General features: G+C 35.0%; 2 protein-coding genes across 6 annotated transcripts; both read right to left on the reverse strand.

Annotated features, from left to right (window-relative positions):
* Positions 1 to 94: 94 nt before the first annotated feature.
* On the reverse strand, positions 95 to 1,236 carry LOC126758924 (uncharacterized). Its single transcript, XM_050473375.1, has 3 exons — positions 955 to 1,236; positions 657 to 810; positions 95 to 589 (listed from the first exon to the last, which is right to left on the reverse strand). Exons 1-3 carry the CDS (start codon positions 1,043 to 1,045, stop codon positions 424 to 426), a joined length of 411 nt encoding a protein of 136 aa, XP_050329332.1. The 5' UTR covers positions 1,046 to 1,236; the 3' UTR covers positions 95 to 423.
* Positions 1,237 to 4,948: 3,712 nt separating this feature from the next.
* On the reverse strand, positions 4,949 to 13,674 carry LOC126760496 (serine protease persephone-like). Of its 5 annotated transcripts, XM_050476157.1 has the most exons (8): positions 13,335 to 13,674; positions 8,442 to 8,570; positions 8,281 to 8,362; positions 6,294 to 6,447; positions 6,155 to 6,216; positions 5,799 to 6,082; positions 5,555 to 5,738; positions 4,949 to 5,480 (listed from the first exon to the last, which is right to left on the reverse strand). In XM_050476157.1, the coding sequence occupies exons 3-8, from the start codon at positions 8,342 to 8,344 to the stop codon at positions 5,143 to 5,145; spliced, it is 1,086 nt and encodes a 361-aa protein (XP_050332114.1). In that variant the 5' UTR covers positions 8,345 to 8,362; positions 8,442 to 8,570; positions 13,335 to 13,674; the 3' UTR covers positions 4,949 to 5,142. The 5 variants fall into 5 exon arrangements, with proteins under 5 accessions (XP_050332114.1, XP_050332111.1, XP_050332113.1 ...); XM_050476154.1 differs by having other exon boundaries at positions 8,281 to 8,570; positions 13,516 to 13,674; XM_050476156.1 differs by having other exon boundaries at positions 6,294 to 6,444; positions 8,281 to 8,570.
* Positions 13,675 to 14,466: the final 792 nt, after the last annotated feature.

Genomic DNA, 14,466 nt, shown 5'->3' on the forward strand with positions numbered 1-14,466 from the left:
ATATATATATATATATATATATATATATATATTTAAGTCCAAATTATAAACAGTTTATACTTCTTGAGTAGTTGGTGGCGAAAACAAATGAAAGTTCACTCGCATCACGCGAAAAGTGAGCGAAAGCTATAATTTTACTAAATACATATTTCTTTTCCACTATGCATAGGTACATATGTGCGTGTATGTGCATGCAATGTACATAACGAGGTGCTAAGCGCATATTTAACACTGATTAAATTTCATGGGAATTTTTTGTTTTGGATTACAATGAATTTATTACAGTCTGTTATGAGATATTACAAACGAATACTCGTATGTATTCATGCTAATATGTAAATATGTAGGTACAAATGTATGTGTTTGTATATATTATATATCTCGTGGCTTACACTTAATAATATGGAAGATGTGCTTATAATACTAATTGAGCAGTGTCGTATTGAACTGGCTGAATAGCAATTGATCGCCGATTTTCTCCGTTTGTATGAACGTATTCGGGGTCGAGGTGATAATTAATGTTATCGATTGTTGAATAATCAAGGGTGCGAAATATTTATTGTATATTGGGCGTTCCGGTTTGTTTGAACTACAAGGAAGAAGAAGTGCAAACACATTAATTTTGTTCTGGTGGATGGAAGCCCAAAATTACTTACGGACAACAAATGATTTCCTCGTAGACCGTATAGCCGCAGTGACCGACATCTCTGGCCAGCAGACCTTTTCCAGTCATCGTAGCCTCTAAATGCGGGCATTGCTTCTCCACCGAACAGATGCCATCATAACTGTTTGTAACGCACTCATCGCCCTCTGGTGAAATAAATACACATATATTTAAAAATATATATTTTTAATAAAACATTAACAAATGTTTACACAGAGGGAGGTGCTTTCTATTCTTGGATTCTGTTATCACTTTTCACCAATACAACCACAACTGCGCTTTCTACTCACCATATAACACCACTTCTTGCGGCTTTGCTTGGGTTAGGCAGAAAATGGACACGAGTAAGAAGACCGACAGTTGACAATAATTTTTAGACATGTTTACCGTTATTTTATATTGGCACTAATAACAAAGTTTTAGTTAAAAGTTGCTATTTATTTGTAATGTAGTAAGTTAACTGTAACTGTTATGTTTTGCGGTCTTAAACGGACAATGAACCGCAGCTAACGGCAGTAGCGAGCCAAGTGAAACAAATCTTCGCGCACAGAGCTTGTTGGCTTCTGCGGCGCCGAACGTTGTGGGAGCAAAAATTATACCTAAGCTAATGTGTAGATAAGAGTATTCATCTGAAACCGGTTTTTAAGAATCAGACAAGCTGCGCTCTTTGTTATGTATTCTTTCGCCTTAAGCGTTAACGCGAATTCCCCATAGAGTTGCCAGTTTTGTGGGTAAAATTACATTACTTGTTAGAGCTTTTTTAATTTAATTCAAGTTAGTAGAAACGTTTACAAAGTAAGCCATATAAACCCTGTAAAAGGCTTAATGTAAGAATCCAAATCTAGATGCCAACGGACGATTTTATATGAGCAGCAACTCTGACTAACGTATGGCACGACTATTTAGTCTTAAATTGAAAGCGTACAAAATACAGCTTGGCAAGAACTGAAGCCGCTCGACCTTGCCAAGCGACATCGCTCTATGGGCTCTTGAAAAGTTCCAAGAAGATCCGTCGTTTTGGAGTCAAATTTAGTTCAGCGATGAGCCTTATTTCTGGCTCAATGGATATGTGAACAAGTAAAATTGCCGCACTTGGGACGTAAGGTTGTTGAAGAGATTCATGAGCTGTCATTTCATTCCAAAACAACAACGGCTTGGTGTGATTTGAGGGTCGGTCGACTAGTCGATTCATATTTCTTCAAAAATGATGCCGATGAGAAAGTAGCCATCAATGGCGACCGTTATCGCGCATTATTTGATGCCTGAAATTGAAGCTCGTGATCTCGGCAGAAGACGGCGCCACTTTCCACACATCGCATCAATCAATGGTTTTATTGAGAGAACACTTCGGTGAGCAGATAATTTAATTTGGGCCGGTCAATAGGCCAACAAGATCGTGTGATATTACACCGACAGGGAATATGTAAAGTCTTAAGTCCATACAGACAATCCCGTTTCGATTCAGGTCTTGGATCAAAACAGCAAGCATGTTATTGCCCAGTTAACAGTCGAAATGCTCGAACGAGTCATCGAAAATTGGACTCAACGGATGGGCCATCTGAGATGTACTCGCGGACAAACATATTAAAAAGATAATCTTCAAAAAATAAATGCTTCGAAATGTATCAACCTTAATAAAACCGAATGACGCATAATTCACCAAAATAAAGGGAGCTCTCATACATTGGACCAGACCAAAATGTTAAATTGCTTTATCCACGGCCTTAGAATACCGATCCGATAGTCCATGACTTCTTTTCTTATAACTCACTTGGACACATCAAAAAAAGAACTATGGTCAACTATTTGCGAGAATATAAGACACGCTTGAAGTATTCAAATAGCATGTTTCGGTCCTTCGGACCGGACAAAGTGCTGAGGAAATAGTTTAGTTAAGCTTTAAGAACGCAGATATTTGATACCAAAAATAACTCACTTTTTCTCCCAAAAAAAATGGAATTAAATAAAATAAATTGTGGCACCTTGGCAGCTCATTCATAACTCTCATTTGTTGTGCTTGTTTTGAGCAAAATCAATTATCAATTTAATTGTAATCTTTATCTCAGCTACTTTTGAGAGCAAGATATACCAAAGCCCCAGCGTTGGGACAAAACATGTAACACAAACATCGAGCACCTAATTGCAATATTTATCAATTCCAACTAAGAGAAGAAAAGAGCTGCAAATCTAACAAATACGAATTTCACGCTTCTGCTAAGATACTTTTCTCCTCTTAATAATGATTCAACATGAAATCCCCAAGTCGTTAGCTCGCAGCTGATGGACGTTGAATGAATCTCGGGGAAATCCAGCCAAATTTTAATACTATCGTTCATTTCAAAGAATTGACAGCAAATAAGTGATAGTGATAAAGAACCTCAATGCTTATACTTACAGATGACAGAAAAAAATAGTATAATCTTTTGCGGCTTTGCTTTACTATATCTTGAACTTCGCGAACCTTGTTTTTAATTAATTTTCGCAGAATTGATAACAAAGTTTTTTTTTATGTCATATATAAATTACTTCTGACATAAATTAACCCTCACTAGGAATATGCTGTATGCCTTGATTTTCACTGTTTATTTAAAGCAGTTCAAGGCGCTGTTGCCAATTTTCTTCCAGGTTATAATGTTAGCGCTAAAGAAATAAATTTATATATATATATTTTATAATTTTCTAGCAACACAGACTGTATATGGCCTCATCAATTCTCAGTTGAAATTTTAAGCTCTACTAATATATACTCGCTTTGGTCTCATTCAATGCCTTTCGCACTTCCTCGAGGATATATTGTCGGATCTTAACAAATCAGTTTGGTTACTCATTTAAAATTTTTAACAGTTACAATATATGTATGTACATCGCATTGAGTTCCATACATCTTTTGTATGAAAGGGTTAATCTGGGTATATAAATGAAAAAAGAAATAGAGAAGGGTAAGATTCAAACACAGCCCAGCTTTTTATGCTCTCCTTATAACTTAGATTTCTAGTGGTGTGCTATATAACGAGAAATCTAAAAGTGTTGTTCTAAAAAGATTTTCTTATGAATTCAAAAATCGTTGTTTAGCGGAATTTCTAACTCATTACAATTATGTTTAAGTCGCAGATCATCTACCACATAGTCTAGGTCACCTGTTCAGTTAGAATCAGCGCAATATATTTACATTAAATTTATTCTCATTAACAGAAGCCTCTTTATTAAGCAGGTTAGTGCTGAGGAAAGGTAGGAACCGATATTACCAATTTATAGAATCGACCTTATAATGCCAAGCGACATGTTCCACGTCAATAATACAGTCTTGAGGAAACTGCTAACCAATTTATATAGAAAATATGTTCTCTTCATTTCATAAGCTGCCTGAGATATTGGCCTATATATAGTACATATGATCCTTTGACCCGGACTGACAAAAAATATACATTTTCATATATTTTAATACGTATACGAGTACTATTATCCGTTTCAATAAAGCTTTCCAAGTCAATCCAATCCATCTCGACTGAGATAATTTTTGGAATGTCTTTCACTCGATTGTTGAACAGTTTCGACTTTATATAGGCGTCCAAAGACTCGTCACCAGTAATGATGTGTTTGACGAATGTAGAGTCCTCAGCTACGTTGTCAACGATCTATTCGGCAACCTCTACTCGACGTTGTTTTCGCAATTGCTTCAGATACTTTAAACGAGTCTATAACTGACACGCTTCATACACAAACCATTTACCAAATCGTTTGGGTCCAACTATAAGAGATGTTGAGATCTTCCGCGATCTCTCCGATGTCAAGTCGACAATTTTCAAGCGCCTTACCTTTTTCCACGTTATCTTCATTAAAAGAGGTGAATGAACGACTCGCATGAGACAAGTTTTCGATGACATCGCGACCAAAAACTTGAGTTCGTGTCAAAGTAGAATCTTAAAAGAAACTCTGCAACATTTCATTGATTCCGTAACAAACTTTTAAGCTGCCAAAAACGCACTAATTAACATTTATAGATCAAACTTCACACGGCATAAAAAGAAATTCTTTCATACTAGGAACAAAAAATTTTAATCGATTTGACTTCCGCGCTCACTTTACTCGGACCAATCTCTTTCATATTTAATCATACATATATACATATAGAGGGCTTTATGTTCCATATTCCAGGTTAACACTTTCTTAAGATTGGGCTAAGGTCCTAACCGTACCTCTGTCTATATACATATTCTTTTTTTCAATTTCATCGGAATCAAATTCTCTCGTCTTGCTGACCCAATAATCTTCTTAATCCCTTAGTTTTAGATAACTGAATTTTGTGTTTCTTTATTTTAATTATTACTTTGGGCCGATAAATAGTATAATATTAATTCAAGCTTTACTTAATTTAATTATATTCCCCTAAACTATTTTGGAGAAAGTATGGCAATATGGTGGTTTCGTGTTTCAAAATTATCACTTCCGAGAAGATAGAGCCTAAAATAACAGCAAATCTATCCACTGGGCCAAACGATGCTCTCGATCCAGTCCAAAAAGGAAGACACACGACTGTACAGACCAGGAGTGGAACTGCCACAACTGAAGCCAGCTGAAATTACACCAACTACACGGTATTTATTCAAAGCCTCGTCGACCACCAAATTCAACGGACCGCCTGAGTCACCCTGACAGGCATCCTTTGTTAGACCCGGGTCATGCGCGCACAACTGACTAGCGATGATCCCATCTCTATTGCGACGCGTCAAGCCGTTGTCTACGTAACTTTCATTACATTTCGAGTTGTCAACGATCGTCTGACGGGCTTTCAATAAAACATCCGATTTTTCACGCGCTACGAGCAAGAAGAAAGCCAAAGTTTAACAAAAAAATGTCGACAATAAATTTTGTATGGTGTGTATTGCTTACTGCTTCTATTGATGACACCCCAGCCGGTGACATAGAGCGCAGATTTGGCTGGCGGATCATCTGGATCGGTGTAAAGGCATGTCGGGAACACATTGTTGCTATATGTAACTTCGTCCTCCAATTCCAGCAAGCCCACATCGTTATAAACATTAGCGCTCGTGTAGTCCGGATGTATGTGAACTTTCTGCGAGAGGATGTATGGTATATAGTACGATATTTGAATTCGGTCATGAACATGCGTTACCTTAATTTTGATTTCAACCGCTGCCTTCATTTGTTCGGTATCCGTGAAATTCACCACACCCATACGCACCATAACCGGTATTTGTCGGGTGACTAAACAATGTGCCGCAGTCAAAACATAGCGCTTCCCAATCAAAGTACCACCGCAATTATATTCCACTGCACCATCTGTGTCGGTCAGTCCAATGGCCACCATATGTGGATATTCACCTAATTCTACCGGTGTACCGCCTAGAATGTGTGGTGTAAGCAGCGGCTGTAATTGTTCATCGATTTCAATGCAAGCTGCCAGGTAGGAAAAAGTGCGTTTAGAATCGATTTTTATGCCATACAATCGGTATATGTTTTTGAACTCACCTTTCACAGCTGGACGATCATCGGATCGTGTTTTTATGGTTGTTGTGGGAACGGAGAGGGAGCTGCAGTAGTTGAAGATTATAAATGTCGTTTATATATGTAGTATACAAGTATATAGTACCATAGGCGTTCAACTTACGGACAACAGATAATTTCCTCGAATATTGTGAATCCACATCGGCTTATATCACGTCTTTTCAGGCTCAGTTGAGCCATGGCATACGGCAGATCCGCACATCTGCTTGCCTCAGTGCAAATACCTCTATAATTTTTATTCTGACATTGATCACCTACTGAAACGAAATTAAAAAAAGAAATGTGTGTTAGGTAGCTGTATTATATTAACTCACAAGTATTTCGTCGGACCAAAATATTTTTACAAGGTCTGAATAATACGCTCGGAGATTGAAGCATATTGTCAGATTAGTCCATACCAAATTTATGAACACGTTCTGTCAAATAAAAATGTTTTCCATGCAAAGATTCGATTGGTCAGTTTGTATGACATCTATATGCTATGGTGACCCGATATCGGCGATTACGACAAATTTGCAACTTTTTAAGGAGAAAAAGACGTGTGCAAAATTTCAGATCGAGATCAAACGGTCGGACGGATATGGCTAAATTTTCTAGACGAGATAACAACAGCGCGCCAATCGTTTTTGTTTTTTTTTTTTCAAGTTCAGCCAGGTCCTTTTCCACCTGGTTTTTTCAACGGTGTGGAGGTCTTCCTCTACGCAGAACCTTTCTATAGAAAACCAGTAACGTCAACTCATCAGAAGTTGTCATCGTCTATGCCTCTTCACCATATAGCTGGACAAGGATGATGAGTGACATGTAAAGTTTGGTCTTTGTTCTTTGAGAGAGGACTTTCTTTCTCAATTGCCTACTCAGTCCGAAGTAGTACCTGTTGGCAAGAGTTATTTTGCGTTGGATTTCAAGGCTGACTGTGTTTTTGCCATTAATATTGGTTCCAAGATAGACGAAATTATCTACGACTTCGAAGTTATGACTGTCAACCGTAACGTGGGAGCCAAGTCGCGAATGCGGTGACTGTTTGTTTGATGACAGGATATGTTCGACTTTCCCTCGTTCACTACCTGATCTCTTTGCTTTGCTTCCTTATCCAGTATGGAGAAAGCAGAACTAACGTACACTCTTATGGAATATTGTACCTGCTCGATTAAGTTCTGCAGTCGAATTATTTTCTCCACCAGTAGATTGAAGAAGTCGAACGTTAGCGAGAAGCCTTGTCTGAAACCTCGTTTGCTATCGAACGGATCGGAGAAGTCCTTCCCGATCCTGAAGGAGCTTTTGGTATTGCTCAACGTCAGTTTACATAGCCGTAGGCTGGAACCATGCGTAGAAGTTCACGCAAATGAGGAAAGTTCTCTGACCGCCATTCACTTGGAAGCGGCCAGATACGATTCTTTTACATATGCCTCAAACAGCTCACGACTTCCGGTCTTAGACCAAGTATCCTCTGGGTAGCGGTAAAAACATCCGTTTGAAGGCGAGCTAAAGTGAGAAGGCGAAACATCAGCCTCGGAGACAGTGCTTGAACATCCTCGGGTTGGCATCAGAGAGATAACAGAGGTTCTCAACAACTCTAATGGATCGAATCAACACGTTATGTTTAATTTTCTGAGTATGAAGCTTGCCAATGCTAGACTCGTACTAAAATACTTGAATATTTTGCAAAGAATATGTCGACTAGAGATCGCAAAACAGATGCTGGACAACGTTGCTGAGAACTTAAGATTCGTCAAAAGCATCATGACTGGTGACATGGCCAGATTATGAATGCGACCTCAAAACTATACAACAATCTAGCAAATAGCGTTCTAAAAATGAGCTGAAACTGAAAATATAAAATTCGCTAAAGAAAAAATTCGCTGAGGACCATTCCAGCCCAGGCTTATAACAAGTTTACGGAAATTTGGTTTAAGCTTTGGCTTGTTTGTATTTGGTCAGGAGCCTACTTTGAAAGCAAAAGTAAATAATTTTATTATTGTAAATACCTGAAAATGTAGTTTTTTGTCAGTCCGGGTTATTTTTGATCACATGGTATATTAATATTTACCTCACCTATAAATATATATCAAAATCTAATATCGACTACTTACCCTCCATTTGAGCTGTGGTCAATCCAAGCAGAGCGGCAAACACGCTCCACAGCAGCAGCAGCATCTTGTAATGTTCACTTGGTCGTGATTTAGAGTGTTTGAAATACATTTCCGATTTTTATATGATTAACAATTTAAATCAGTTTGCACAATATTCTTACTGAGCGGCCTCTAAGCGTTGCGGTGCAGTTTTATCACTTAAACTGGCTGGAAGTGTGTATGTACAATATGTATGTTATGGCAGCTGCACGCAATACAGTTGGTATTAAGTCATTGAACCGTGAACGAATCTGCAATTAAATGTTCATGCATGTAAAGATATTTGTACATATATACCTGTGTTCGACACCGGTTTTATAAGCAAATAAATATTAACTTTTATACGTGTGACCTTGCGCACTGCTGCAGGTAGCGGAAGAAAACCTTGACATTGACAAACTATATTTCGCGATTGGTGCAGCCGCAGTTTAAGTGAGGCTTTTAATTTAATTTTAATTTATTTTTATTTTATTTTTTTTATTTTATTTTTTTATTTTATTTTATTTTATTTTATTTTTTTTTATTTTATTTATTTTTTATTTTATTTTTTTTATTTTATTTCATTTTATTTGATTTTTTATTATTTTTTTAACAACTCTCTGTCTCTCCTGAAATTAACTCGTGAATTTTAGTGACCGCCGTGGCTGGCTCGAATAAGTTCCAGCCGGTTAGCCCGATTCTCAACTACAAGCCGTATGTCAACAATAACGCGCCGAATATACTCCACCAAGGCGTCAATCGTCTCGAGCTTATCTGCGTAGACAAGTTACTCCACAGTACTATGAGGTATACTCCAACGTTGATAAATCGCCACGCCACAGGGCCACTGACGCAACAAAATACGCTCATCAAAAGTTTCTTTCAATAAATTGACTGTGTCTTTGTCGGCATGGCCGTCTTGTTAGAATCAAAAGTCATTCACAACAGCATCCTCCAATCGAGGGACGAAGAAGTCATTAACCATGGCTCTATAGCGTTCCCTATTAACTGTGACATTATTTTGACGATATAACTCCGTCTCAACAATAGCTTGTAGATTATCATCACGCCAAATACAATAATTTCGTTTATTAAAGTACCCTTTCAACCAAAAGTGAGCTTCATCACTTAACGAAATTTTCTTGTGAAAACTGAAATCCGTGGCCATCTCGTTTTGCGGCCATTAAACGAACGAGCCACGCGCTTGGTGGTCAGTCGGCTTCATTTCCTGCACGAGTTGGAAAACCAAAATCTTTCCACAAAATCTTTCATAAAGTGTATGGGAACAGCTCTAATTATTCCGCGCCTTGGCGGATGGACTAATTTCGGTCTTCTTCAATACTCCGCTTCACAGCAGCAGTAGCATTCTACAGCCTCTATGAGGATGCGCATTAACCACCTGCAGTAAACATGGTGTGAAAACGATCAAAGATTGCTAGAGTTACCGACTTAGCGATTATCTCGACATAAGATTGAAAACAAGGCGCCAATGTGTCATGCGAACCAAACCATTAAACTTTGTTCCACAGTTTGTTAACTATGAAATGGCTAACCTAATCGGGTATAAATGAAGTAACAGCTGTCAAAGAGACCAACTCCGAAAAACATACTTGTAAAAAAACACACATTATATTAAGAGAGATATTTGGAACTTTCCTCTGCTACTTTTAGAGTAGAAACCGGTAATATATGTTTTGCATATTTTGGCTTAATGAACCGTAATACGTGATATAATGAAATTATATATGCCCAAATTCTAAAATATTTCCAAAAACCCTAAGCTTTTAAGTACAAAGAACTTCCTCTAAAAAGTCAATGCTAAGAACAAGCAATTTCCTTTAACCTCGGCTACATCGAGGACATAATTCCCCTCACAAATGTATTTCTTGTTGGATAAACGATTTTAAAAAAGTTCGTTATCATGTTTTTAATGGGTCAGTTTGCATTCTAGCTACAAGTATATGTTATAGTAGTCCGTTCCGAAAAATATTTTATGAAATTGTAGCGTTGTATTGGACAATAATATATTACAAATAAAAAATATATATTTGGAAAAGTAAAGAAGTTGTTCATACAAAACTTGATTTGGTTCGATCAGTTTGTAGGTCAGTTATATCATATAATAGTCAAATATCGGTAGTTTAGACAAAGGAAACTTCTTTATCCAAGTTCGCCGACTTTTCGAACTACTTTCGTATGACACAATCGACAAATAGACCATATCAGAAATTGTTTTTATTACCTGCGAGCTTTTAAATGAAAAGCGTAAAAAGTATTTCTCCACACTTTTCATTATTACACTAATTAAATAATATTTTTTTATGAAATTGTATTATGTAATTTTTGATGCGAAAGGTAATAAAATTTCTCACTTTACAAAAATTAATACTTTTTTACAAAAGTTAAAAGTGTTCGAGTTAAATTAGCTCGCAAACGAACAAAGGTTTCTTAAAAAAAAATGAGCGTATATAATGTTTTTAACAATACTTGTAAATTACAAAAATATTGCTAAATAGACTTTTTGGTAGTAAAATTTAATTGTAATTTTTGCTAATAAAATATAATTGTTTTTCATTAACATAAATAAATACTAATGAAATGTTTTTTCAGCCTTAAGTTGTTATATACACTGGCGAATTTGAAAAAATCATTTTTTCATTAATTGCATTGTGACAAAAAAGTACTCAGAAATTGTAAATAAAATAAATAAATAATAATAAAGGCGACAAAAAAACATTGATGAATAATTCTCAATATTTATTTTGTCACCTTTAAAGAAAACACCACCAGATGTAATATACTTATGCTAACGAATTTTCCAGTACTCGAAACACTTTTCTTAAGCACTTTTTGAGATGGCCTTCAGCTCCTTCAGCGAATTTGGTTTTATCTTTTCGATCGCCTGAAAACGAGTTTCACAAAAAGGCAATTTCGGATTTAAGAACAAGAAAAAATCACACGGAGCCAAACCTGGTGAATACGGTAGTTGATCGATGGTATTCATTGCGTTTTCGACCTTATTTCGGCCATAATTAACGCTCGATGCGGTGGTGCATTATCATCGTGTAAAATCCATGAATATTTGTTCAACAATTCCGGCCGTTTTCGACGGATGTTCTCACTCAAACGCCTCAATACGGGTGCGAAAATGAGCTTCGAACAAAGAGCCAACATTTTATTTTAAAATTGGTAAAACTTTCACCGAAACGTTTCAATTGATGAAACAAGTTTATGGCGATGATTGCCTATCCCGTAGCAGAGTGCACGAGTGGTTTCAACGTTTTCAAATTGGTCGTGAGGACATAAATGACGATCAACATGTGGGCCAATCAAAATCCGTGATCACCGGAAATTCCATCGAAACTGTGCGTGAATTCAACAAAAATCAGCCGAAATCATCATTGAATACATGGAAATGGAATTGAACATCTCCAAAACATCGATTTATCGCATTTTGACCGAACATTTGGGCTTACGAAAGGTGTGTGCACGATTTGTTCCGCACAAATTGACTGACGACCAAAAATTGTTCAGAATCCAACATTCGAAAGACGATTATTTGACCAAAAATCACATTTTAACCATTAACCACTCCCCGTATTCACCTGATATGGCACCGTGCGACTTCTTCCTTTTCGGAAAAATACATTTGCCCATGAAAGGAATGCGTTATGCAGACGTAGAGGCCATTCAAAGGCTTGCACCGGCACACTGGCGGCCATACCAGCCAACGAGCTAAAACACTCATTCGACATGCTTTTGGAGGGTGCAAAAAGCTGTATTGAAGCAGAAAGAGACTATTTTGAATAAAATAAATTGATTTTGCCGAAAAAACCAGTTGTTCTATTGTTGTTTTTTTAAAGTCCTGTTTACTTTGGAACGCATCTTGTACTTGCCTGACGATTTTGATGCTTTAACTTTTTTAATAGTTTCATCAGTTGAAGAGATCGAAGGTCGTCCAGAATGAGGCATTCTTGAACGATCTCTCGACCATCTTTGAAGGCTTTGTACCACTTGTAAGTTTGTATTTTTGATTAACTGAATCACCGTTAGCCTTTTCCAACACTCGCAACGATTGCGCACACGAAATATGGTTAGAAATACAAAATTTGAGACAAATTCTTTGTTCGATATTTTTTCATCCATTGTAAAAATCGCAACGCACTACTGAGGTGTACCGACTTAAACAGCTGCTGTAAATAAACTGGTTGACAGATCGCGCTCATATTTGGCATAGTAATTAAGGATAGTCCTACTTAGCACTTTGCAAAATACATATTTTTGAAATATCATTTACCCGGAGAATTTACTATAAATTACAATTTCCACGTACTCTTTTATCTCAAAGTATATCGATTGAAACTGTACATACTCATATTTAAGAATATTCTCCAAAATTTTTGAAGTTCATCCGGCAAATAGTTGAAAAAATATCTCACTACAGCATACATCTGCCATACATACTAATCGATCCAGGTTTTAAATGGAAAATCCTTTTATTTGACAAGATATATTCTTCCTAGCTGCGAGCCAAACTCACCGATTCAGATTAACGTTAAGGTTTTGTCTTGTTTTTTGTTGAATTTGAACTTATCAAAACAAAAAATCAGTTAGTTTTGTTATCAATTTAGGTCGTCATTTTTTTTGTATGTATTTGTAGTAGAGCACATATACTATATATTAAAAATCAACAATAATCATATTGCGAAATATAAAAATCACCCCGCTGTAGGGATTCTACCTTTCATAAAGACCTGTGCGAAGTTATCCCCGTCACAAAAATTGTTTTTGCAATACACGCAAATGTATTTTTTACATACATATGTATTGTATATATAGTATATCGATAGATTAGTAGCACATCTATTTACATATATACAAGTATGTTTGTAGGTATGTATGTATATAGTCGAAAGCTGCGCTTGTTGTCAGTCTTATCACTTTGCCATTGGCAATTAATAAATATGTTGATACACTATATGACACTGCTTGTGTTTTGTTGTTATTGTTTTTTGCGCTTTATTTTGTTTCCTTACTTTTATTGCTTAAGAAAGCGATTTGTGCTGTGTGTGTGTTTGTGTTTTTATACACACTTTTGCTGCGTTTTTCGCGCGTACTCAACAGTTGCTCATCCGGTTTGTAATTTTTTTTTGTTTTTTGTTTTTAATTTTCGGTTAATATGTAATTGTAAACAAAGTATGCAAAATTTAAACGAACCTTTCAACCGCAGTGATTTGGTCGCGTGATGAAAAATATATTTCTTCTTTTTTATTAGTTTTTTAGTTATAATTAGAGTAATGGAGTTTTTTCCAAAACAACATTCTAGTTCTACTTTTAATATGCGGTGTTCAGCAACACGCCACTGCTAAGCGAGCACTGTCTGGCGAGCTGAGCTGCAACAAGATCTCGAGCTCTCAGCGCACTCCGCTTGAAAAGCGTAGTAGAAGGCGAAAGAAAAGCGTAGTATAAAAAGAATTTGTGGAGCATACTACTAAAAAACTTATAATTAATACAAAAAAATTAATAAAAAATAATTAATCAAAAAATTAATAAATAAAAAATTAATTTAAAAAAATTAGTAAAAAAATAATAAAAAAATTAATAAAAAAAATTAATAAAAAAATTAAAAAAAATTAATAAAAAAATTTAAAAAATAAAATAAAAAAATTAATAAAAAATTAACAAAAATTATTTAAAAATTAAAACGAAAAACTACAAGAAAAAACTAAAAAAAATTAAAAAAATTAATCAAAAAATTAAAAAAAAATTTATAAAAAAAAATTATTAAAAAAAAAATAATAAAAAAATTAAAAAAAATTAAAAAAAATATAAAAAAATAAAAAAATAAAATAAAAATTTAAAAAAAATTAATAAAAAAAATAAAAAAAATAATAAAAAAATTATTAAAAGAAAAATTAATAAAAAAAAATAAAAAAAAAAAAAAAAATTAAAAAAAAATTAAAAAAAATTAATAAAAAAATTAAAAAAAAAAAAAAAAAAAAAAATAAAAAAAAATTAAAAAAAATTAAAAAAATAATTAATTAATAAAATAAATTAATGAAAAAAAATTAATAAAAAAATTAATAAAAGAAATAAAAAAAAAAAATAAAAAAAATTAAACAAAAAATTAAAAAAAAAAAATTAAAAAACAAAATAATAAAAAAATGT

Source organism: Bactrocera neohumeralis, chromosome 5, assembly GCF_024586455.1.
Source record: "Bactrocera neohumeralis isolate Rockhampton chromosome 5, APGP_CSIRO_Bneo_wtdbg2-racon-allhic-juicebox.fasta_v2, whole genome shotgun sequence".
Lineage (NCBI taxonomy): Eukaryota > Metazoa > Arthropoda > Insecta > Diptera > Tephritidae > Bactrocera > Bactrocera neohumeralis.

Excerpts from the sequence above, each read along its gene's own strand:
- LOC126758924 (XM_050473375.1), bottom strand. The coding sequence starts at position 1,045 with ATGTCTAAAAATTATTGTCAACTGTCGGTCTTCTTACTCGTGTCCATT. Across the intron at positions 811-954 it reads GCAAGAAGTGGTGTTATATG|AGGGCGATGAGTGCGTTACA; the intron begins GTGAGTAGAAAG and ends TTATTTCACCAG. Across the intron at positions 590-656 it reads GAGGAAATCATTTGTTGTCC|TTCAAACAAACCGGAACGCC; the intron begins GTAAGTAATTTT and ends TCTTCCTTGTAG.
- LOC126760496 (XM_050476154.1), bottom strand. The coding sequence starts at position 8,389 with ATGTATTTCAAACACTCTAAATCACGACCAAGTGAACATTACAAGATG. Across the intron at positions 6,448-8,280 it reads GACCACAGCTCAAATGGAGG|TAGGTGATCAATGTCAGAAT; the intron begins GTAAGTAGTCGA and ends ATTTCGTTTCAG. Across the intron at positions 6,083-6,154 it reads TGATCGTCCAGCTGTGAAAG|CTTGCATTGAAATCGATGAA; the intron begins GTGAGTTCAAAA and ends CCTACCTGGCAG.